This window comes from Spermophilus citellus (genome assembly GCF_964194105.1).
Source record: "Spermophilus citellus genome assembly, chromosome: 5".
NCBI classification, from domain to species: domain Eukaryota; kingdom Metazoa; phylum Chordata; class Mammalia; order Rodentia; family Sciuridae; genus Spermophilus; species Spermophilus citellus.
In genome coordinates this window covers 86,467,851-86,494,393 of record NC_138186.1, presented here as the reverse complement: position 1 = coordinate 86,494,393, position 26,543 = coordinate 86,467,851, and the positions used below count along the sequence as shown (strand labels likewise).

Genomic DNA, 26,543 nt, shown 5'->3' with positions numbered 1-26,543 from the left:
ACCAACCTCAAGTCTGTGCTCAAATATTACAATCTCAGTGACTACCCTCTATAAAATCACAAGCCCTGGCACTTCCATCTCCTTTCCCACTTTTATTTCCATAGCACCTATCACCATCTGGCATGCTATGTATTTTCCTTTGCCTTTTTTTTTCCCTGTCTTTCTCCACTAGACAGTAAACACTGGGGCCAGAAACTTTTTTGTGTTCACTCATGTATCCCAGCACCTGTATATAGCAGGCTATCCATATCTATTCATTGAACAGACTAATAATAAACACTTCTTTTCTATTTTCTATAATGTGCTAAAAAGGACTATAACTTATAATTATCATATATAACATGTATTTGCTATGATAAATAAAAATGGATTTGTTTGATATAAAATTAACTTACTTGAAGATCTAAAAGAGATCAGATTTGTTTTTAACATGAAATAGGCAAGCACTTGATGCTTATGGTTCACAGTGTATATGTGACCCTTTCTAGCAGCATGTAAAGTAGCCTTTGTTCTGAGCTTCTACGTCATACGCTGCTCACCTTTTACCTGTCTTCTGGCCACTAGGGCTTCAGGAACTCTCAAGCACTCTGTGCTAGGCCCATCTTCTGTTGCTGGCTTCTCTCACTTTGGGCTTCATTTCACCTACTTTGGGTTGGATCATTTCACCTGTGGTCTAGGCTTTGGACAGACCTTCTGCCTAGAAAGTGACCAAAATAGCCATTTCCTCTATGTCTAGTAGCCAGGTTTATCACTGGTGTCCCCATCATGCACACATACAAAACCCACCCTCCACACCTTACAGGAACCCCACACACTTCAGCATAACAGTTATTTCATTTTTTATTTTTATTTTTAATATTTCATGAGATAAATGGCACTGGCTTTTAATAATTGACTTTCCCATTATAACGTATAAAACTTAATGTTGGAGGGCTGGGGTCGTGGCTCAGTGGTAGAGCACTCACCTAGAGTGTGTGAGGCACTGGGTTTGATTCTCAGCACCACATATAAATAAATTAATTAAATAAAGGTGCCTTGACAACTAAAAATTATTTTTTAAAAAACAATGTTGAAAAAACCTGTATCACTGTCATGTCTCATTTTTACATAAGAACCAAATAAAAACATTTTTAAAATACACTTGTAATACACCACTTAAGTGGTGGTACAGTCTGAATAACTTTTTTCCCCAAAAAAATTGCCTATTGTCATAAGAGGTTTAATCTTAAGCCAAAAGAGAATAGGAGTCTTTTAAAAACACATTTAAATGGAGCTGCTAGATCCAGCAGAATAAAATACAAGATATCCAGTTAAAAATGAATTTCATATAAACAAAAAAATAATTTTAACAGATCTGTGTTTCAACACATTATATTTTATATTTTATCAAGCAACCCTACATTTAAATAGCCAACTGTTGCATCCATGAAATCATTTGGTTAGGTTTGTAGTGAATGTAAAGGATTAATATTAAGATGCCACAAAGGGAGATGGTTAGAAATTCACTGACTGATGACATGATGCAGCAGCCTATTTTAAGCTGGTTAAAGTCTGTAGAGTGAGAAAGGTGTGAGTAATGAGATGCTGGCCCAAGAGCAGAATGAAGACATTCATCATTATGCTTCTTGCCTCAGATTTCTTGACCCTTATCATCTGCAGGGGCACAGAGATCGCATCCTAGGAACACAGATTCAAATGCATTTCCCATGTTGCAAAGAAATCAAATCAAACCATAGATAGCACTGGAAGCCTTTCAGTCATTCATCCCAGATTTTTCTGTTACTATCTTAGCTTAAATCATCATAAGAACATGCCATGTTCTGGGTAGATTAAATAAAATAAATTTATTTTTTACTGTCCTGGTGTTCAGGAAGTCCAAGATGGAGATGCTGGAAGATTTGGTTCTTAATGAGAATTCTGGTTTGCAGATGGATGCCTTCTTGCTATATCCTCAAATGGCAGAAAGAGAGATTATCTCTCTCACATCTTTTCTTATAAAGTCATTAAGCCCAATCCCATTCATGAGGATTTCACTATCATGACCTCATTTTCTCCCAAAGGCCCCATTTCCAAGTACCATCATATTGGGGATTACAGCTTCACCATATGAATCTGAAGGGACACAAACTTTCAGTCCACAGCAACGGAAATTTGAATAAACCCTAGGTGTATATACACAGAGATCTTGGCTGCTAGGAAATATTATTTCTGACATTTGAGTAAATTATTGGTAGATACAACTAGGCACCCTCCACAGTCAAGAGAAAAGAGGGTGCTTCTTTGAAATCGGGGCATAACTCACCAATAGCCAGGTTTCATTTTAAGAAAGTAATAAAACTAACATGATTTTACCTTTTAGAGCTGTTTATCACTCAGAGTTTCAGTTTTGGTGATTGCACTGTAGTAAATTAGCTGACTGTGAGTCCAAAGATTCTATCTTCATCCAGACAGTCCATTCATCATACTTAGCATTTGGATTTCAGCAGAGCTTTCCCACATATTTGCCAAAATGCCACTGAAGTAATCACAAAAAGCTTCATGTTTTGTGCATCTAATACTTAAATATCATCAGTGGCTTTGGATTTAGGTTTATTGGACTATTTTAATAATGCATCTTTTTATCAAAAGTTTAATATGGCCACTTTCTTAGTTAATGAGTACTATTTAAATTTTGATTTCATACCAAAAATGGAGTGAACTTTAGTAGTTTAATGTATACTTGACCCAAGAATGCTATACAAAGTGGTGGTAGAAATTATCAGGGCTTGATAATGTAAAAGTGGCAAAGGTTTTAAACATTATCAAATATTTATCAAGTTTTATGGTCACTATAAGATTCAAATTATATATGTCACTCACATCTTTATACTCTCAATACAAGTGTTGCAAATTGGCAAGCTATTCAATTAGGTTATCCAGTTTTAGGAAAGAATAATTCAATTTTAAGTGGTAAAAGTACCAAACTGTGATGATTAAATCCAAAAAATTCAGTTACATAAAATGCATTATTGGAAGATGAATAAAATTTCTAGGCCAAAACTGTGCAGCTAGTTATCTAGAAGTTCCAAATGAGGTGATGTTATTTGAATGCCATTTGTGGTTTGGGATCTAAATATATTCCAGTGGCAAATTAGTCAGTTTGTATTACCTGATCCTCGTGGGCACTATCAGACCAGGCACAAATTCCAGAAATTTCAGTTAACTGGTATGTTTTTAGTCTCATATATCTAGATGACTGGGCCCAAATAAAATGAATAGAAGGACCCACCCTTTGTCTTCCTAGGTTGGATACAGCACTGCCTGCTCTTCCTAACCAATCTCTCTCTTTTTAAAGTATGACTATTAAAATGATCAATGAAAATATCATATCTTATTTTATTAATTAAGCCTTACTTTTTTTTTTCATCTTCTCCTCTTTGGAAAATACTTGGACATAATGGAATTGGTCTCAGGAGATTCCTCCACAGACAGTTCTTGGTCTCCACCTGAAATGGCCTCTGCCTCCCTGTCAGAAACACCACCTTTCTTTACGGCATCAAGCATCTTCTCTCTGACTGATCCAAGCACCACAGACATAACGTCTATTGACCAGACAGTACTAGGTCCAGGGCTCACTCTCCCCACCAGTGATTATTCTACCATCAGCCAGTTAGCTTTGGAAATTTCACATTCGTCTGCATCTTCAGATGGCAGCAGGTTGAGTACAAGCAGCGAAGATGTGATCAGAGACCTAGAAGAAATTGATGTGTCCGACAATTTTGTATCATCAGAGGTACCAGGACTGAGTGGATATGTTTCTACCCCAGATCATCTCTTGGAGAGCACCACTCCCGCTCCTGCTTTACAATATATCACCACTAGCTCAATGACCTTTGCCACCAAAGGCCAAGAGCTGGTAGTATTCTTCAGTCTGCGTGTTGCTAACATGCCTTTCTCCAATAACCTGTTCAACAAGAGCTCTGTGGAGTACCAAGCTCTGGAGCAGCGGTTCACACAGCTGGTGAGTGGACACTGCTTATTTTTCTCAGCCCTCTGTCTCTCTTCTTTCCTTTTTATGGTTGTTTTTATAACTTTACAGGAAAATCATTGGCTATATTGAGAAATGCAGGTTAGGTGAGAAACCTGGGAAACAGCTGCTGCTGAAGGCATTCAGCTGGAGTTTTGAGATTGGTTTGTATTGATTGGGGGACTGAGTGCAAGAATGGACACTCAGGGAAGACACAGCCACCCAATTTCATGGAAACTAATTTACCTTTAAAATCTCCTCTTTATAGTTCTTCCTAAATTATTTTATTCAGAAATAATTCTCAAGTACTAAACTTGGAATCTAAAAATAGTATGGGTAAACTTTTCCTGAGTTGCAGTCTCTAATGGAAGGATAGAAAGCAATGCTGGTCCAGCACAGATGACCAGAGAGTTCAGGTAGATAGGCTCCTCTTTTAGGTCCCTTAAGTTCTTGTAAACTTAAAAAGTGACTAAAGACTTATCATCCCTGGCCCCTATCAAAGAAAGTGAGAAGATAATCATGATGACATAGATCTTTGATAGTAAACATCTCCAAACTCACATTTATTTTATTTCTACAAGTAAAATAAGAAATGCTAAAGTAGGTAGTACCTCTACACAGTCAAGGCCAATTGTAGTTATACAATTATACCACACAGATTGAAATTTTCTGACAATAATAGAGAAACTATGTGTATACTTCATATAAGTTAAATTATTGTACAAATGAAAATCCACATAAAATCCAATTTCTCAGGTGAACATTTGCTTTAGAAAAAGATTGCTTGTGCCATTGCCCCCCCCCCACACACACACACACACCATGAAATGAATAGACACTGGGACGGTTTCAGGAAAAAGAGTCCCTGTGAACCTAGTCCAGATGTCTTACTAAGCTGCCATATGAAAAAAATCAAGAATACAGTGACTTTTAAATTAGATCCAAGGTTATTTCTCTTTCACTTGATGGATGAGACAGCTGCTCTAAAACATCACCCACATTTCTTCATCTGTAGTTCTGCCAATGCCAGGGATGTTTCCTCATTTGCCTAGTCAAAGTTGGAGTGTGGGAATATCCCTGTTTCCAGAGGAGATTCCAGATGGCAGCTTAGAGGAAGACTGTGTTTCCAGTTGTTCAACAGCTCAGGATTTAAGAATCAGGAGTAATGACACATCCCTTTTTTCACTTGTGAGAAGGGGAAAGAGAAGGAGCTGAGGGAAAGCAATATCCTCATCAGCAGGTGATACCAAAGTGGCCCACATCACTTCCACTCAGATTCTGTCAGTAGGAACTAGGCACGTGGTCACACTGGATGCAAGAGAGGCTGAAAAATGTGATCTCTAATGAGCCAGCTTCTTTCCCATTAAGAGTAGAGAATTTGGACTTGGGAGAAGGGACAGCTAGCCATCTGGCACACTACACGAAAACAGATGACTCCTAGTAAAGACCAAAGGAATGCTAACACATAAAGAATGAGTTCAAAGTAAGTAGGAGAAATCAAGCAGAGTGCATTGAAAAAAGTTGCAACCATATATAAAAGATTATTTTCTTTTTACAGTGAGGGAGGTACCACAATGTGGGTCAGGTTCAGAGCCAAAATTTTGATGGGACCGGGTAATTATCAGGTATAGGCCAAGCCTAGGAGAATGCAGTTTGCATCTTTGCACTCTCTAGATTCAGATGGAGGTATGCAGTTCATGATGAGGCAGCTCACTTATGAGGCCAGAGACAAGTTTGACTTCACAAAGTTTCAAATATTTCTGAAAAATGATTTCAAAGATGGCCATGACTCACAAGAGGCAAATGAGAGAACCTGAAGCACAATGCCCTGAGGCGTACTTTTGAGATTATTAAATTATAGTTTTTAAAGGGGTCCCTAGGGCAACATTTTTTGTTCTCCCTTTTTATCTCCAATTCAGATAAGGGCACTGAGGTTCCGCACAGTGGTTATGTGGCTTGATGAAGGTCACACAGCTAGGTACGGAACATTCCAGGACTGGCACCCACATTTCCTGGCTGCCAGTTCTCTATTAACTCTTCTCGTTACATTTGTTTTGGCCCTGAAACATATACTGCATAGACAGACACATTGTTATTGAAGCTGTTGTTGATTTCAATAGGTCATTTCCAACTAGTTGCTTCCGGATTGCTGTCCCATTTATACAGGAGTAGGTCAGTTTACTCCTTGGCTCAGTTTGGAACATGTTTTTAATTACTTTAACTACTTTTAATTACTTCTTATTTTATTAAAAACCTGGCATGCAAGTTGATAACATTGGCTTGGATTTTTTAAAATCATCTGTTCTCACATTTCATTGTGAAGAAATCATTACCCATCCATCAAAATACAAAGAAAGATGGAAATATGAGACATCATTACTGCAGACATGTCATTAAGTAGTGGTGTTCTGGCCTCACATTAAACAAAAATAAAAGCAATTGAAATATATGTTTCCAGTAATGAAAGGGAGCACAAATGGAATTAGCAGCAGCTGAACACTTGGAACGTGGTTAAGAGTAAACCATCTTTTATTTTGCAGCTGGTTCCGTATCTGCAATCTAATCTTACAGGATTTAAGCAACTTGAAATACTTAGCTTCAGAAATGGGAGTGTGATCGTGAACAGCAAGGTGAGGTTTGCTAGGTCAGTGCCGTATAACCTCACCAAGGCCGTGCACGGGGTCCTGGAGGATTTTCGTTCCACTGCAGCCCATCAACTTGATTTGGAAATAGACAGCTATTCTCTCAACATTGAACCAGGTAAAAGAATCCAAAAGAGAAACTTATGGGGATTTTTTTGTTCATTTTGTTTTGTTTTGGTTTTGAGCATTCTGTTCAACTGTGAAACCACAAAAAATTAAATTTAAATCACACTTGATAAAACAGCCTTTCAGAAGCTACAGATCCCATTATCAGAAAGAGTCCTAAGACATGCAGGTTAAATTTTTCCACATCAGAAAGCAAAGAACAAATGTACCTCTTACTTCACAGAGAGCTTTAATTTCCTTTCCGAATAAAACTTTTGCTGTACTTCAGTTTTTTGTTTTTTTTTTTTTTTTAATGTCGCCCACAGTCAAGCTAAGTTACATTCTGCTAGAAGTCAAAAGCACTTTCTTGGTGAACTGCAACAATCTGGGGGTTCCTACCTCAGAAACCTTCTAGTCACAGTGAGCTGTCAGAACAGCCTCTTCATAACATAATTCAGGAAGAAACTGAGACAGCATCCTGAGGAAAGAAAAATAATCAGATCAGAATTCAAACTTAGAGAAAGTCACTTCGCCATCACCAAAGAAAGGAGAAAATAATTCCCTTTCCCAGTTGTGCACCCTAGATCAGCCTCCGTGTGTAGGAAAAAAACAAATAAGAGTTAGTGGAGGAGACAACTCTTAAAGATAATGGGAAGCAAACCTCTGTTCCAGTGATTAAAGCAGAATGTATGTGCCAATATAACTTGCTGTGCCCAAATAGGAACTGTTTTCACCATTAGTTTCAGAATTCTGGTTTTTAAACAACTAAAGGAAGTTTTTGTAAATTCCCTGGAGGGCAAGAGGGGAGGGCTACAGACCTACTGCCAAAGCAACCTTCCAGTCAGGTTTGCAACAGAGTCTCTTAATTGGCTATGAATTAGTAAAGTGAATCTTTTAACACCTTTCTCTGGCACTCTGTAGACTAACAATGAAAGCAAAGGGGAAAAAGGCCTAGGGCAAAAATGCAATCCAAAGGAAACCTTTATCTTTGACACATAAGGGTTTTGAGAAACTTTAAAAAATTTTCCTTCAGTACCTTTGTAAACAGGATCATTAAAAAGACAGGACGCCCTTAGGCACTGAGCCTGGGAGTAGTAACCCCACGCAGGAGCAGCTAAGTGAGCCCTCTGGACTTCTTCAGAAATCAAAAGACCTCCTAAATGCTGGTGAGAGGCTGCTTCTTTCCCTGAAAGTTAATGTAGAACTGAGAAGGAACCAGAGGGTCCCTGCAATTAAGATCAGGAAATTAATCTCTCCTGTCACTCAGTAAAGATCAGGAAGTATATGGGGAGAACCTGGAGAGCATAAGAGAGGTGAGAGACTAAACCCCTCCTTTCCTCCCTCCCTCAGAGAGCTGACTGTTTACTAAGAGACCATCCAGTAACACAAGAAGGTCAATGCAAGCCAAGGTCAATTCATAGCCTAGGCGAGAGCCCCCAGCCTCTACCAGTAGGGACAGGCTTCTCAATGTATGTGTCAGTTAAGAGGCTGTATAACCAATGTGATCCTGAAATCTGTACACGTGGAAAAATAAGAATTCATACCCCATTTGAATCAAATGTATGATATGTCAAGATCAATGTATTGTCTTGAGCAACCAATAAAAAAAAAAAGTGCCTCAGAAAGAGGGTGGGAAGCTGGTAGCACATTGTCAAGTTTGCAAAAGAGACACTGGTGATATTGAAAGAAAGTATAGAATAATAATGGCTTTCGAGGATCCACAGCCCTGAATGGGAGACTGTGTACTAGGAGCAATATCCAATTTCCACAAGTGAAAAATGGAGATCATACATTTTTGAGGATTAACCAAAAGAATATTTATAATCCTTAGCATGGTAGCTCATTTCTACCTTGTCCTTCCCACTCATTGTTGATCGAAAGGAAAACTTTTGGGTACAGTTTGGCACAACAGCTTCTCACCTATGCATAACCTAGCATAAATAGGAATCTTTTTTCATATTGGGTTTGTACATTTTGACTTATATAGAGGAATTCCTAAGTTCATTGTTTATTTTTCACTTTTATAAATCATATTTGACTTCCTAATTCTGCTATCCTCAAATGTTTTGGCAGAAGCATTGCTTATGTCCTAACTGGCTCACCACAGTCATTTCTTGACAGACTTCTTAAATGAATTTATTTTCTCATTCATTCATTCATTCATTATTTTGTGAGTTTTCCATGTACTAAAACTTTAGGTTCTCTTACTCTATTGGTTTCTAGTAAGGAAAAAGTATGAACTACCATTTCACTGAAAAACTGAGTGTAAAGTTTCAGTGGTTTTGCAGAGTCTCCCTTACAGATACTGTGAGTGATCATTCAACCATTCAGTACATTGCCTGTCAGATTCATTGCTGTACCTGGCTTTATTATGGCTCCATTTCTGGAAATTTCTGAGCTGATCAATCTCAAATTGAGCTGCCTCTGGAAAGCAGGCAGGTAATTTCCCATATTGTCCAGCATGCTCTATGTGTCCCCTATATTTCCACCATTAAAAATATAAATTGGGCCTGTGCCCAATGGTATAGTAGGCAAGCCTGGAGGTATTCTTATCTTGGTAGTGCAACATAAGTTTGGCTCCAGCAGGGACTGAAACTCATGTTAGCACCATCTCACTTCTACTGGCTGCTTAGAGGAAAAGCTACATAAAAGAACTATTCACAATAAATTAGTGAAAATAATTTCAGCTCCAACTCTTACATAAATACCTTACCTTATATATATTATTCTTGCTGGTACTGTAGGTTGCAAATGGTCAAGTTAATTATGACAGCGTTGCAATAATAATCATGATTAACATTTATTAAGCAACTACAATGTGGGACAGGCAAAGGACAAGTGAGAACAGGAATGGGCACTGACCACATGTGCCTTCTCGCTCACAGCTAAGGATCCTGGTTTAGTTATTTCACCAAAGAAGGCAAAAGGTAAATTCCCCCATGGAAACAGCAAGTGGGCACTTGGGCTAATTAATGTATGCAAGCCAGTCCCTGCACCAGGGAACTGCAGAAAAAGGAAAAGAGACATCTTAAAACTAACTGCTGGGAGCAAAACTTTTTTCATTCAAAAAATACTTTTTAATGACAATTTTCTTAGTTTTTTAGTTTTCCTTTATATTTTATTTTGATGAGGTCTGGCAGACTGCACAGGAAAGAATGTAGAAGTAGAGATGATGTAAAGTATTCTAGTGCCTTTGGTCCATGGACAAGCCTATGATGGATGGACGGTGATAGTAAGGACTGAGCAGCTAGCAACAGCTTTGAGGAGCCAGGACACTGGCCGGTCATGCAGCAGTACAAATTTCCATTAGGTAGTTGTAGCTGCTAAGGATATAAAGCCAAAGCATGCAGCAATCAAGTTCACACTGGGACAGACAAAAGCACCCCCTCATTCACCTGTTATTCATAGCTCCTCCTCCTGTTCACAGCCTTGTTTCAATTCAGGGTAGAGATAGCACCAAAACTCACCATATTGCTTCCGAACAGAGTTAATTAACTTCTTACTCCAAGCATTTGTACATCTCAGAAAACATCTTGAAAATAACATCTAAAACACTTTTCTTGAAAGAAAGAAAGCCTACACAGTTGCAGTAAAGTATTTCTAGCACCAAAACTTCTGTACAATTTTAGTTTGGGAAAATAAGCATGAAATTACTTTTGTTTGTTTGTTTGTTTGTTTGTTTGATGGTGCAGAAGATGGAACCCAGAGCCTCATGCTTGCTAAATAAGTGTGCTACAATTGAGTTACAACCCCAGTCCTGTTTTGATAATAGAAGAAATAGGTATCCAAATTTTAAAGCAAATGAAGAAAAAAATACAAAGATTTTCAATCATTTTCTTCTTTTTTCTTTTTAGTCTAGCAATATGATAGCTATTTTGCTCTTAGTTTTTTAGTGTGAATGGCTGATTCAGATTTTCTCCTTTTGGTGGTATATTTGAGCATTAGCTATCATGGTGACTGACAGATAGGCTGATTAAAATGTCCTTCTAGAACAACCAACCAGTGCAGCCAGCTGAACTTGCTGCCTCTCAGGTCACTGGACTCTGAATGAAGATAATTATATCAGGTTCTTGGAGAACAAGGACTCAAATTCCAATTTACATAGCTCTTGGCTCTTTAGCTGGCATGGTCTTTTCAGATATGAACACCTTGGGCTATACTCAGCAGAGCCCACCCTCCAGCATGCAGGCATATAGTAAAAAGAGACCTGAGGGGCACTGATAATCAAAATTCCTGGAAATACCAAAAGGTCACTTTAGCAAATATAGGAAACCTCCCTGTTTCAGATTTTGATCTTCTGAGTGTTTGCTTAAACTCATTGATGTTGGTCCAATCTACTGGGGAAATTCTCCTTGAAAGAGAATTAAATGGGAAATCTTCAGAGAGAAAAGGGGCAACTGCTAGCAAAACTGTGTGTCAAAAATAAATTTGGTTTGTCTATGGAGAGAATCCCAAGAACTTATCTTCAGAAAATGGAGATGGCATGGTACACTTTTAACCTTTTCCTGGACAGGAGAGCTAAACACCATAGAGAAACCAAGTTACTGGATTTCTCACTCTTTTGCCCTTCCCTTATCACCTTCTTGTGAGAAATAGGAAATCAGAGCCATGCTACACAGAGCAGAGGTCAAGCAAGGTCTCCCACCTCATCTCCAGTATTTCCCCAGCCCCCAGAATCACCTGCCTTTCCCACTCTGCCTCCCCCACCTGTACAAAGAATCACCCATTGCACAGTGTACTATGCCAAACATTTGTTTAGCTTATTAGTCAGAGAATCGTTAGGATAACAGAGCTGGTATAAAGAGGACATATAAACTGGGATTTTCTACAGCCAGATAACAAAGAGATTGATGAAGTAAGGTTGGTAAATATAAAACAGCACTATCATTGTATTTTATCAATCTTCTATGCATTAACTTCTAGCTTTACAGAGTTGTGAAATGTCTGGACCATAATCAATAGCAAATAGCAAGTCAGAGTTACTGCCTTCTAGGCATCCACAAACTTTGTATTCAAGGGCCAGAGAGTAAATATTTTAGGCTTTGCAAACCAAAAGGCAAATCGAAGACATTATGTAAGAACTTATATAACCATTTAAAATCTAACCATTTAAAAATGTAAAAACCACCCTTAGCTTGCATGTTGTACAAAGGCAGACAGCAGGTCAGATGGGCCCACAGATGGTCCTGATTCACTAGGTGGGATTGCTGGTGTTCTAACACAACATTTAAGGTCATGTAGTCAACTTTGCTCCTTATTTCCAAACGGTGGGTAATTTTTCTGAAGCCATCAACAGTTACCCAGCCTCTTCATCCTTCTGGCCCTTATCGCTACTGCTACAGGAAAGTAAGCAAGTAGAGGATAATGCCATCGTGATTCAGGTCGCTGTTCACTCATACTTCAGTGAACAATTATGGATCATCTGTCATGAGTCAGACATCTCATAGGCAGCAGGACCCAGAGATGAATCAACACTGTCTCTGCCCTCAAAGAACAAAATAGGAAGAGAAATTGAAGCAAATATCCAAAAACTATAATAGAACCTCTATAATCAGGATGCAAGCAGTCATGTTATAAAGTACAGAGGAGAAAGCAATTCCACGGAGGTGAGGGGTCACATGGCAGCTTTGTAGACAGTGATAATGAGTCCAGTCTTGGTTAAGATGGTAGTGGACTTAGGTAGAGAGACAAGGAGGGACTATCCCAGAAGGAGCAGGAGGAAAAAGACCATTCTGGAAGACTCAAGGTAGTTCAGTTATTCCACTATGATATTAGCTTTAGATAACAGAGTAAGGAGCCCAGGGAGCACAGACGAGAAGGAAGAGAAAATAAGTGTTAAAGCTAGTCTGAAAGCCCCTGTCACATCTATCTACACCCACATAGGTAGATTGGTTCGTTCGTTCGTCATTCACTCTTTCTTTTTTTCTTCTTTCTTTCTTTCCTTTTCTTTCTCTCTTTCTCTTCCCTTTATAATGTAGAGTCTTTTAAAGTTAGACTTCAATAAATTATAGAAAATTCAAGAAGTGTTCAAAGTAAGAATTAAGCAGTCCTTACAAAAACATTTGCTTTCTCATTCATAAAATACTGCATTTTTGGACAACAGTAAAAATGTATAAACAGGCACAAAGGGTAGCACATAGATTCATTCATTTTTTTAAATTGTTAAATGCAAAAACTAAAGCAAAATTAGTAAGCTCCCTTAAGGATTTTAAAAGACTCCAAAAATATTTGGAGGTGGGGAGACTGCTAAGGAAATGAGCATTAGGCAAATTGACCTTTAGCCTATGAAGCTGGTGTCTAAAAGCCAGGAGAGAGGCCAGAGTTGAAAGTATACATTTCGGAAGCTTCAGCTAAAGCCAGAGAACAGGTAGAAATGCTTCAAGGTGACCTGTAGGATAGCAGGAAAAGAAAGCTGGGAATGGAACTATGAGATACCCCAACGCTTAATGGGGAAATTAGATTGCCAACAAAGAGAGTCAAGAAAGAAAACAAGGGAAACTAGAAGAGGATGCTGCAGAGAGAGGAGGCAGAGAGAGTCAGCAATCTCACCAGCTGTGAATGAACAATAGGTGGAGGTCACAAAAGAGGACAGTAGGGAAGGCAAAGCCAAGCTAGTGGAGTGGCCAAGGCAGAGGCCAGATACTGTTGAGTTGGAAGGAGACAGGAGGAAGGTGGCCTCCAACATTAGGCTCCCTCCTTCCCATAGAAACTGGGAGACCCGGGCTGTGACTTTCTTGATGACTGAATCTCAAAGGGATGGCTCCCAGACCCTGGACAAAGACATTCCTGAGCTGTAAAACTGACAAGAGGCTTTTTTAAAGATTTATGTCTCAAAGGTCAGAGAAAAAGTTGCAACTACAAGTTTTCTACGGTAATTGCTCTAGGGAAAGGGAAGTCAGGGGAATCAGGAAGAAGCCTGTCTAAAGATTAGTGAAGCTGAGGAGAAGTATTTTCTGTCTATGCCCCAATTTTATTATATTTACAGGTTATGCTCAAAGAGAGCATTTACTTATTTTCATTTGCAGAATATGAAACAAATTCCAATCAAGACTTTCCTTTTCTTTTTTTTTTTTTTCTCTTTTCTTTTTAATGGCAGAGTAAAAAAGGAGGTTTGTGATAGTAATGCCAGGAGAGGGAAATGTTATTAACTGGGTTCAATCCCCAGATCCAACAAAAAAGAAAGACAAATGATGATGATGATGATGATGAAAAAGAAAAAAAGAGAAAGAGACAGGATGGGGGAAGAAGAAAAACAGAAGATTTGAAAATTCTCCTGAGATTTTTAGGTGAATATCATCTCACATTTGGATCAGCATCTTCTCAGTAAGAGTTACCAGTGCAGTCAGTTAGGCCAAATAACATCTGCAGAGGTAGAGACATGTAGTAGAGTGGCATGCTGTTATTCCTGCATTCAGTGTGCCATTCGCCTGTTGAAAACTCCCTGAATAAATGAATCTGTGATGAGAAATATAAACCAATGTTAGAACTTTCTGTGATTTATCAACTGAAAACCGAATAAATCACAGCTTGCTCAGTATTCTGCCAGCATTTCCAGCAACGAGAGTCGTCTTTCATTTAGGCTGCTATGAAAATTCTTCAGAAGCATGTAGAGCTTTTATGCCAGTTAGCTGTGCAGGTTGGAGACTTCAAAAATGCAAAACCACATACAACTTATTTTCTCCTTGAATCCCTAAGAAACCTCCTCAAAAATGGGCAGACCTCAAGGCTGGTAAATAGTAAACACAGAAATTAATTACAGTCTGGCATCCAGGATGTTTTCAGCAAAAATGTAGATCAACAACCTCATCTTCTCTGGAAAATGCATTATGTGTCAGACTCTTATTTTAGTTTCCAGGTCCAAAAAGGTGATAGATGTCACTCATCACAATTAAAAAAAAAACAGTATCTATTGACACTACTGTAGTCTTGATAAATAAATGCATAAAGTAGGTATAATCTTCTGGATACACAGTGGCTGTTCAATCTATTTAGAAAAACTTACAATTCAGTGTAATCCTTAATGAATCCTGTTAGTCTCTACACTTCATCAAATGAAATTTTCTATATCATTTGTTATATTCTTAAAATATAGAGGGAGAGGGAAAGAGGGAGGGAGAGAGAGAAAGAAGAAAACAAAAGTGTTCATCTAAGGAATAAAACTCCCAAACCCTCAAAGGTATATGTACTGCTAGGAGTGTCCCTTCCCAGTGAGGTAGTTACAGGAATTGTCTGTCCTGCCCTACCTCTCCTGCCTCTTCCTTCTCCCTTTACCTCCTATGTCCCTGGTCCTCCTAGGATTACATTGGGGCCCTTTGCCTCCTGGAATGTCCATCACAGGGGATTTCCTTTTTAATTTCTGCTTTCAGTAGGGAACCTCAACACTGGCTGCACTGCCAAATAGATTTCATGCTTCTCCAGTTTCAACCTATGTCCTCTTTCCACACCCCAACGATCCCATGGAGCTTCCTTAAAACCCTCCCTTCAATCCCTTCAAGCAAACCCCTCCACACAAATCTGGACCCCAGCCCAACTGCTGGGCCACTTCCCTTATCTTCCTGCTGTCACAGTTCTCCCTGGCTGGTTGATCCTGAGACACTTAGGCCCCCATCCTAACACCATTCCACCTAGAACACAGATACAGATAATGGCTGAGAGAGGAGTTAATTCTTCAGCACACATATCAAGCAAGATGTATATGGGCGTTCATAATCCACTCTTAGAAGAAAGAATTACTGAGATCCTACTTTAAACAGTTAGTGATGGTGGTTCTTGAGACTGATGAAGAATTAAAATGAATCACAAAGTGTTTCACATGGCTTGCCCTTTAAGCCAGAAAGGACCCCCATTAATAACTTGCTCAATTCCACATATGTGTAGTAAGCTCCAATTACATGCATTATTTTCACTCTAATCCTACCTTTCAGAAAGAACTCATAAACAAAACATTTCTGACCAATAATGCTAAAACAATGAAGCAATGAAACATTAACTTAAATGTAGGTCTTTAGATCTTTCTTTTAATGACTGAATTGCACCAACAGTTATGGAGGTCTCATGTGCCCCCATGTCCAGCCAACCACTCTTATCACTCTTTTATCTTTATCCCAGTAGAATACCAGAAAAGAAAAAATACACACACACACACACACACACACACACACACACACAAATACATACACACACTACCCAGGTTTCTATTTGAGTTGGAGGGATATTAATAATCAAACAGTTTAAATATTTTAAGAAAATGAAAAGTGAGACCCAAAGAGCTAACCCACATTCCCCAGGCCACAGGCAACTCTGGGAACCAGACCTTTTTTCCCAGAGTGCTTTTCTGACACTTTAGCATTATACAACCAAATCCAATGTCCTCAGAAATTGGGGAAATAAACCCAAAGGATCTGTGTGGAAGGTGGGGTCTACCTGTGTACATCTCAGATGAATCTTCAAAAGAGAAGCATGTTCGAACTGCTAAGCACTAAGCCCCAAGTACTATGTAAAAGTGATGGACATACATTGAGAAGGGAATAGTCAGACCACCAGGGCTACATTAAGACTTCCAGGGCTAAATTAGGACTTCCTAAGCTCCAAGATTTTTTGCCTTCATGAATATTATTAAAGAAAGAATATCAATATTAATGAATAAGGAATATTTAAAATCATATCTTAAAACTGCATGAATATAAAGCTGAATATAATCCAGATTGCCTTCCTTCCTTCCTTCCTTCTCCTTCCTTCCTTCTCCTCCCTCCCTTCCTCCTTCCCTTCCTCCCTTCCTTCCTTCCTATTTTAAAGACAATATTTTCGTAGATCTCTAAGTCTGGTGGGCATTAAGGCTGTAGTCATGCGGATTGCTATTGATTATGTGTGAGCTTGCACTGATGCCCCTGGCAAAGAAAGACCGCCTGCTTCTTTCCCACCAACAAAATCAGGACACAACCTTCGTTCTGGGGGTGGGGGGGGAAAGGAGGCCAGGCTGACCAGCAGATGCCCCCTACTGTCAGTAGGAGCAGGACTCTACCGAAATCTGGCCACTTTGTTCAGGCGTGAAGTTTGCGCGGGGGATATGCCTGTCTATGGACTCCAGAGCTGCTCTAGTCTGCCTTTTTGAACTTGGGAAAGATGATCCACCACATTCTCCTAACCCGGCAGGCTCGGTCTGCCGCTGTAATCACGAAGCGATAATGGCTCTATCAGCGGTCCCCTGGAGCTGCTCCTGCCACTGCGTGAATTCCTTCCAGACCTTGCTTCCCTACACCAATGCGCACCGCACAGTCGTTTTTAAGACGACAGAAAAAAGTTCGAGCACTTAAATTTCATTCCTTAAATCCAGCCCTACTTCTTTTGCAATTGGGCGCCATCTAGCGGACATTATGTTTCATCGCACTTGGGAGGAAAAAAAAAAAAACGTCAACAGGAAACCCCAAAAGCCCTCAGTTCTGGCTGGCCCAAGTGAAGCCAGAATTCTATTCAAGCTGAGCTGCAATCTTGCCTTGAACGGGATTTTTTTAAAAAAGGAGATGCTTCAATTTCTGTCCAAAATGGGAGTGAGATTTCGACAGTGCAATAGAAGATAATGAAATTATAAAGGTGAGGGAGAGAGGCGGTGAATCACTAGATTGTGGAGCAAAGGCGGGGCAATCTAGCAGCCCAGGAGCACCAACTGAGTTGCCAAAACCTGGACTGAAAGTCCCAGAGGCCTAGCAGACTATTTTCAACTATGGCAAGCATGAGTGCACTTACAACCAGAAACAGGAGCTTTGAAAAAGACACTATCTTAGAGTGCCAGGGACTTATGATATACCTGCATTTATAAACTCCTTGATTACAAGGGCCATCTTTTTAACTTTAACTGTAAAATGTCTCAAAGTGTTTTCTGCAAGCAGGGAACATTCATTTAAGTGCTTTTTGATCACATGAGGAACAGTTGAGAGACATCTTTCTCAGTCAGCTAGTTGGGAATGCTTTTCAGAACCTTTGAAATGCACACAAAAGATGTTATATAAGCAAATCCAGAGCAAAAACTAGTACATAAAATGTACTTGCACCAGAAATCTTGGAATGATGCAAATATTTCTGAGTCCTAGATAGAAGCTCACTTATGTCAAGCATGTTTATTGCTGCCATGCTTGAACCACTGTCACATTTGGAACCACTGTTGCATCAGACTGTACTTTCTATAAGAAACATTGTGCCGTCTAAAAGAATGGTGGCAGACAGTGGCTGTGAGATTTTGGCTGCTTGGGAGAGCCTTATTCAACGGAAAGTATTTGTGAAAGTCTTATATGTCAACTGTTGAGAGTGGAGATCAAGATGTAGAGGGGACCTCCCACTCACCCTCCCTCCTCCAGGAAACATTTGAAAACCACTAGAATGATGTAAAAAGTCAAATATTATAAACAGAAAAATTTGAATCTTAGGTCATACTTACTAGATCAAATAGGTTTCAGTTTTCTCACTTTAAAAATGGTGTCTGAAACGTCTATATATATTTGGAAAACTGTTAACAAATACTAATGAAGACACATGTTTAAAGTGTCCACCACAGTGATACATAATGGCTCTTTTTTTCTTATATAAATAATTGCCACTTCCACTCCTGGGTAGCTAGAAATTCAGGGTTATGACCCCCCGGAGACAATTCCGGGATAAGTCTTGAAATGGAATGACATGAATGCTCTGACTACAGTCAGAATCCATGTGGGATGCTAAGCACAGTCTAGGACCTCTGGACACTGGGATGGACCTGGATCTTCCCACCTTCTGCTAACTAGCAGCTACTGACACACACAACTCACTAAAGCCAAGTATCTTTGTCCACTGCTATGGAAAGAGTGTCATATGTGCTCTGCAGAAGAGCTGTCCACATAGGTTAAGGACAGAAAATCAAGTAATTTTGCCATCAAGCAATTAGAGTAAGCCCAGAGGATACACCAACCCATACAAGGTGTCTATTAAGTGTGGTTGTAACCTTATGGAAAAACTCCTCTATATAGTGGTGCCAACATAAAAAAAAAAAAGAACTACTAGGTAAATAGGATTTAAGCAAATCCAGGACTAAAGCCATAATAGAACAATCAGTCTATAAATCAATCATGAGGACTTTATTTCATCACCTACACACATAATTTGATTATTACTTGAAAATATTGTCCTAGAAAAATGCATCTAATGTTTTCCTTCCTAATCCATGGTTGCTCTCAAGTATTCTTGTCCTCCTTCTTTCCAAGTAATGAGACCATTTTTGGACAGAGAATTCTTGGTTGTTGCTACAGAATGTATAGATAATGACAATGATGATGATGATGATGTTTAACCAAATCGAGAGCAATGACTATTTTGTACAAATGTCCAGAGATATGTTAAGGATGAGAGAAACAGATGTATGGTATATCCATGAATAATCCTATTTTTCTAAGGAAAAATGTTTGGGGGATATGACAAAGAAAGAAAAAAAACAACACAGGGAAGCTTTGCATAGGAAAATCCTACTATTTAAACTTTCATTCATCATACAGCCCATCTTTCTCCTCTTCTATCTCATCTGCGGCTCTTTCTTTCTCAGAATCAGCCCACATGTGGGTCTTTGCCTAAAACCCAAAGTTGCATGTGTCATTTGAAAGATGACATGTGACTAAAGAGGTAAAAGGACTTTTTTTTAAGGTAGTACAGAAAGAAATTGTGTGAGCTGCTTCTGTTTTGAGTCTAATTAACTGCAGTTGCCTCCATTTGCCATATTGGCAAGGGGTCCAACAGCTCCCCTATGGGGCTCTTTCCTTCCTGAAATCTCAGTCAGAAGACTCGAACACAAACAGGCATGACCTTAGCAATATTCCTATTCCCTGCATCGCAGCTTTCTCATCTTCAAGGAGAAAATTAGTCTAAAAGATCTCTAAAACGACTTCTGACTCTAAAATTCTACCTATCTAAAAATGTAAATTTTTATATATGGATAAAATAAAAATCAAAAATATTTAGCCAGTGTGAAATTCTTGGTGCTGAAAGTTTTGAAAGGCCAAGTTGATATTTGTTGAATGGATGAATGTTGTTTTAGTACCAGGAAAGCATACCCAGCAAACAAAACCTAAGCTTAGTGATTTCAAAGTCTCCTTCTCTATTGACTGGTCCTGAATAAATAACATGAGAAAGTCGAGTAGTTTACAAACCGATTGCCTTCATTCTTCAAATATTCCTGATTCTGAGCCCCCAAATTTGGACAAATTCGTTGCTCCAACATTGCCTCACTGTGTACTGTGCAATTTTACTGATGCACAGAGTATGCCTGACTGGGCTAAAGGAAATTATTGTAAAATAGAAACACTTATTTTCACAGGGAAACTCTTCTGGTTATCAGACCTTTGCTATTTCTCTTCAGAGGGCAAGAATTCATGCATTCGGTCAGCTTTCCAAGTTAAATATATTTCTCTAGTGCAGCAAGGGAGAGAAATGGAACCGACATTCCCTCCTGGCCTCTGTTTTCAAGAATATAGCTCTGAGTCTAAGGTTGCTGACAGTTGTCATTTACTAATCCAGGCCCTGGACATAAATCAACTGGGTTGTCAGTGTAAATCTGAGTTATTTCCTAACCAGTGACAAGGATTCCTGAACATGGCCAGTTCTAGGAATCACAAGGCAGAGAAAGCCAGATTACATTATCCAGGTGTGGCTCTCCATAGGAATGTGGAAGCGGCAGAGAAACACAGTGTCACATAAAGACTTTTAGGAGTCTACCTTGTTGGGAGACCCAAAAATATGTTTTCAAGGAACTTCTCTTGCCCAAACCCCTGGGCTGGTCAAACTAACCTCTTGCTTTAGGGTTTTCTGCTACCAGGAGATACTCGATGGCAAAAGTGAGCAGACAGATTTGTTTGAACACTTGTCCCCATCACCCTTAAAGTTTCTATGGTCTGTACATTTGGCTAAGTAGCTGACCACATTCTCTGCTTGAAGACTCATAATAGACATGAGCTTATAAATGACCCTAAGAGGTTTAAAAATAAAAAGAGAAAGGAATAGTGTTGGAGGGTGAAAGAGAGCAAGAGAAAGAAACCTTGTTATACTTATTTCATACAATATGTTTTTCTTGTTTACTGTTTTATTTTTAATTTTTTTGAAATGGTGTCCCATCAAGCTGATCTTGAACTCCTGGGCTCAGGTGATCCTCCAGAGTATCTGGGATCACAGATGTGTCCCAGTGCACCTTACCTTTATCTCTGGTTGACACATGATAATTTTACTTATTTATGGGATACAATATGATATTTCAAAATATGCATACATTGTGTAATTGACCAAATGAGGTTAATTAACACATCTTCTGTCTTAAACATTTGTCATTTCTTTGTGATGAGAACATTCAAAAATCCTCTTTTCTAGCTATTTTCAAAATATACAATGCATGATTGCCAATCCTAATAACCTTCCTATGCAATAAGTTCCTACTTAGAACTTATTCCTATCTAACTTTGTGCCCAGGGGCCTTGTCCCTTCCCATCACCTCCTCCACTTCTTCTCTCCAGCTTTTGGTAACCATCATTCTACTGTAAGCATCAACAAGATCTACTGTTTTAGATTCCACATAGGAATAAGATCACACAGTATTTGTCTTTCTGCACTTAGTTTATTTCATTTAATGTCTATCAGGGTCATCCATGTTGTTGCAAGTGATGGGATTTCATCATTTTTATGACTGAATAGTATTCCATTATTTATGTATGTACCACAGCTTCTTAATTCATCCATTGATAGGCATTTATATTGGTACCACATCTTGGCTATTGTGAACAGTACTGCAATGAACATGAGAGTGCAAATATCTCTTTAATATACAGGCTTCATTTCCTTTGGATATATAACCACTAATGGGATTGATAGATCATCTGGTAGGTCTATTTTTATTTTTTTGAGGAAACTTCATACCGTTTTCCATAATGGCTGTACTAATTTACATTCTCACCAACAGTCACACAGCATTTTTTAAAACTTATTTAGCCACCAAACCTCTTTTTAGCATAAAGATTATCAAATCCTGCTGAATTAGAGTTCCACAAATGTTCCCACTTGGGAAATATTGGCCCAGATGATTTCTCAAGTCATTCTAATTCTAAAAATTCTAAGTTGTATTTATAAATCGTCTAAAGCACAATTCTGAGCATACTCTTCCTTACTTAAAAATCATCTGTGACTCCCATCTGCCTGTGAAGTTCAAATTCCTGGGGGACATTAGAGTGGCAGTGGGGAAGTTGGCAGGTTGGGGGGGAGTCCAAATTCCTTAGTGTGCCTTTCAGAAATGGCCTTAACAGGCATTTACCAATCTTAGTTCCCTTCCTTCACATTCATAAGGGATCTCTGCTCCTTCCTAACTGTGTTTTCGCTGCTCTCTTCACATGTCTGTTCTTTCCTCATCTGTTTTCCTCTGCTCATACTTTTGTCTCCAGTGGGAACAATTTAGCCTGCCTTTGTACAACAAACACCACCCACTCTGAGGAGGAGAGGAAAAGGGGAAATAGTTGGGAATAGTAGGTCAAATTATAGTGTTATATTGCGTACTTGTGTGGGCATATAACAATAAATCCCACCACTGTTTACAGCCATAATGCACCAACAATTTTTAAAAATGAGAAAAACCCCAAATGTAACCTACTTTATTTATTTATTGTTATGATTTGGATGTGAGGTGTCCCCAAAAAACTTCTGCATTGATTCAGGAATGTGAAATGACTGGATTGTGAGAGCTGTAATCTAAACAGTCCCTCCTAGTTTGAATGGACTGACTGAGTGGTGACCATAGGTAGGTGGGGCATAACTGGAGGAGATGGGTCACCCAGGTGGGCGTGTGCCCTAGAAGAACATGTCTTCCCTGTGGCCCTTCTCCCTCTCTATCTTTTTCTTTATTTCCCTCTCCCTCATCCCTCTTTCTCTCCCTCCCTCCTTCCCTCTCTCCTTCCCTCCCTCCTTCCTCACCCCACCTGAGCAGCTTTCCTTCACTGGGCCCATCCCCTATGATGTGCTGCTTCACTTTGGGCCCAGAGTCAGCTGTCTGTGGACTGAGATCTCTGAAACCATGAGCCATAAATAAGCTTTTCTCCTCTAAGTTGTTTTAGTTGGGTATTTTGGTCACAGCAACACAAAAACTAAAATATTTACTGTAGTGAGGATTGAACCCAGGGCCTCACGCATGCCAAGCAAGCACTAAGTTACATACTTGAACTTTTTATTTTTATTTTGACATAGGGTTCCACTAAATTCTCCAAGCTGGCCTTGAATTTTCCATCACCCTGCTTCAGCCTCCATAGTAGCTGGGATTACAGGTGCACACCACCATGACTGGCTTGTGATCTACTTTAACTGCTCAGTCCAAAGCAATGCCCTCCAGGTTCATGGTCGGCTCCTTATATAGAATTAACTGTATATATTACTAACCTCCCCTACATATTTGAAAGAATGATTTTATACACTGTTGCCTGTTCTCTATTTCCTTACACATAACAATGCTTATTAAAGAATAATCTGAGCCGGGGTTGTGGCTCAGAGGTAGAGCGCTCACCTAGCATGTGTGAGACACTGGGTTTGATCCTCAGCATTACATAAAAATAAAATAAAGATGTGTGTCCACCTACAACTAAAAAATAAATACTTAAAAAAAAGAATAATCTGAAGACAAAAGCCTGCTGCGATTTTCCAGGGCAGAAAAAAACAGTGATCTAACAACGACCTATGCTGGCTCTGACACCAGCACATAGGGACTCTGGCCATTTGCTTCTTCTCAGAGCTCAATGTCTTTAGCTCCATAAAAATAAGGGAAGGCTTACAGAAGCCACTGGCCTCTCAGAGCTAAATATTATAAATATTAGATTTATAATCCACTTTCCAATGAAATTTGTTTTAATAAGGCCTCCAGATGATTCTGATGCACTCTAAAAAGTCTGTACATAATTATAGTTGGAACTAAATATATTATCACCTGTGTCTATAAATTCATTTTTCAAAGCACAAACTATGGTTCTCTTTTTGCCCAATCTGTTACCAATACTATATGACCCACTCCAAAATAAGATGATAGTAAATATATTTGATTTCTTGCCTTTAACTGCTGCCAGCTCCACACTTAGGCATCATACATTCATCAAATTCTGTTCCATCTCTTACAGCTGATCAAACAGATCCCTGCAAATTCCTGGCCTGTGATGAATTTTCCCAGTGCATAAAAAATGAATGGACAGAGGAAGTGGAGTGCCGGTGCAGACCAGGATACGAGAGCCAGGGGGAACTGGACGCAGACCTCTGTGCCCCTGGAGAGGAATGCAAGGCCCTTCAGAGAAAGGGAGCCCCATGCAGGTAAGTCAAGCACACAAATGTGACAGACCTACAACCTAAGTACACAAATGTCATTATTTATGCTTCTGAAAACCCTAACAGAATAAATTCCTATGATCCTTTAGACCCGTGGTTCTCAAATTTCAGTAAGCATCAGAATCACCCAGAGGAAGCCTTATGGAAATACACATTGCTGGCCCTGCTCTGTTGTAAAAACAGCACTAGGTCTGGGTAGGCCGAGGTGAGGTTAATGCTGCTGTCCAGGGATGACTTTGAGAGCCCTGCTCTACGCTTTTTGGAAGTATTTCCGTAAATCCAGAAGAAAAGGAAAAAAGAAGCTATATCAGCTTTCAGATAAAATTCTTGGTTTACTGCCTTAATTAGTGCATGTTTCTGTAAAAGTTGGGTGTTTTCCTTGTTTGAAAGCATAATAGCTTTTATCATAAGAAAGCTGGGGAATATAAAAAATCTATGAGAAAGATGATAAATATCCTGTGTAATTTATCACATTAACTGCTGATTATCTTTTGGTGTCCATATTGATATAAAATGGATTTATACAGAATTTTTTGAAGCAAAATAGAATCAGACTGGCTTCCTGTTTTGTAGTCAGTTGGTTTTTTTTAACCTAAAATATTTCCTCCTGCAATTACTTTCTTTAGCACATTTTTAATTATTATAGTAGTCCAATCTCTAGAAGTGTTTAAGATAGGTTTACTCCTTCATTCCCAGACAGAAAGTACTAGAGAAGCCCCTTGGAAGGTAGGAAAGGAGGAGACATATAATGGGCTTAGCTTTCTATATACAAACCAGACCTCAGGGTGTAGATGGACTTGGGAACAAGCAGGGAGCATTAAGGTGAGCCCAATGCTTCTCAAGTCCCATGACACCCAGACAAGGCTGCAGACTGTGTTTCAGAGGGCTTCTGCAGGAATCTGTCTCTGGACCACATCTGAGAGTGTTGCCAGCCCTTCTCATCAACACCTGAGCATCTACTCAGTGGTGATCACCTGGACCCTCATCACTATCAGGTCACCTGAGGTTTTTTCTTTGTTGCTTTTACTTGCTCACTCTAGAGGCCACAGTCCTAATTTCCTACCACGAGAACTCGTGGCCATCTACTTCCAAAACTCAAGAAACCACAACAATTTAGCCTTTTCCTTGATAAAAACATATTCTGTTCCTTTAGAGTATTAACATTTTAAAGACAAGTACCCAATAGAGGTTGGTTAAGAAGCAATGTTCTGAAGTCAGATTGTGGTTAAAGTTTCAGCTCAGCAAATTTAATAATCAAGTGACCTTGGACAAATTGCTTCTCTAAAGCACAACTTCCTCATTGGATAAGGAGACAACTCCGCCTGCTGGGTTGCTGCAAGAGGTTTATGAAATGATCTTTGTAAAATACTTTTACCAAGAACATAAAGCACAGAGCATTCACTCAGAGAAGTACATGATGATTCTGTGAATTTTCTCCAACTTAATCACAGTCAAAACCCCAGTGAGATTCCTCATGGGATTTGACATTCTGGTTCTAAATTTCCTCTAAAAGTGAAAATGTACAAGAGAAAATCTTGAGTACAGTGATGGGTAGTTTCTGTGCAAGATAGCAAAACACATAAAATAATATTTAGACATGATAGACATAGAAATAGATAAAAGAACAAATATAACAGCCATAGACACTCTTATACAATAGGGGATTTATAAAAAACGTGTCCAATAAGTGTTCAAGTATGATTTGTCCTTCCATTTATAAAACTGTGACTTATCACAGAAGATCAATTCTACATCAAAGATCCAAATTCAAGATCAAAACTAGGAAAATATTTTTAAATATAATAATCTATAATCCTGGATTTAAAAAGACTATCCTAACATGACACCATTCCCAGAAAACTTAAGAAAAGGAATTCTATAGGGAAAAAGTGTTATAAATGAAAGTATCAAATAATGAGATCAAAGAAAAATATATACAACCTACATTTTAGACAGAGTTAAACATCCATAATAATAAGTGATACTACATATCAATAAAAGACAAATATCCAAATGTTAGAATGAGCAAAGAAGATAGAGGAACAATTCAAAGAAGAACTTCAAATGATCAATGAAATATAGAAAATGCTCAATCTCACTATAATCATGGAAATCCAAAAATAATAAAGAGATATCATTTGTTGGAAAGTGGGTAATACCCAATGTGGATAACATGGGGTGGGAGTACTGGTTCTATCAAGCATTGCAAGTGGATGTGTAAATTGGAAAAGCTTTTTTTAAAAAAAGAGTTTTCCAGTAGCCTCCATGAAACTTTGAATCTGACTCAGTTACTCTACTTTTAGATAATTATTCCTAAAAGTATACTTGCACCTGTGCACGGAGATATGTATACAGAAATGTTGACAATAATATTCCTTTGATTTTTTAATTTTATAATTGATTTTTAAAATAAATGACAGTGGAATGCATTACAATTC

General features: G+C 38.8%; 1 protein-coding gene across 1 annotated transcript in view; it reads left to right on the top strand.

Moving 5' to 3' along the window:
* IMPG1 (interphotoreceptor matrix proteoglycan 1) overlaps positions 1 to 26,543 on the top strand; it is a gene marked incomplete at both ends in the record, with an annotated part of 151,270 nt that overhangs the window by 108,268 nt on the left and 16,459 nt on the right. Inside the window, 3 exons of the mRNA XM_081294998.1 lie at positions 3,453 to 4,000; positions 6,547 to 6,766; positions 23,904 to 24,090. Of these exons, the coding sequence (XP_081151124.1) occupies positions 3,453 to 4,000; positions 6,547 to 6,766; positions 23,904 to 24,090 (955 nt within the window). The remainder of the gene's footprint in view (positions 1 to 3,452; positions 4,001 to 6,546; positions 6,767 to 23,903; positions 24,091 to 26,543) is intronic.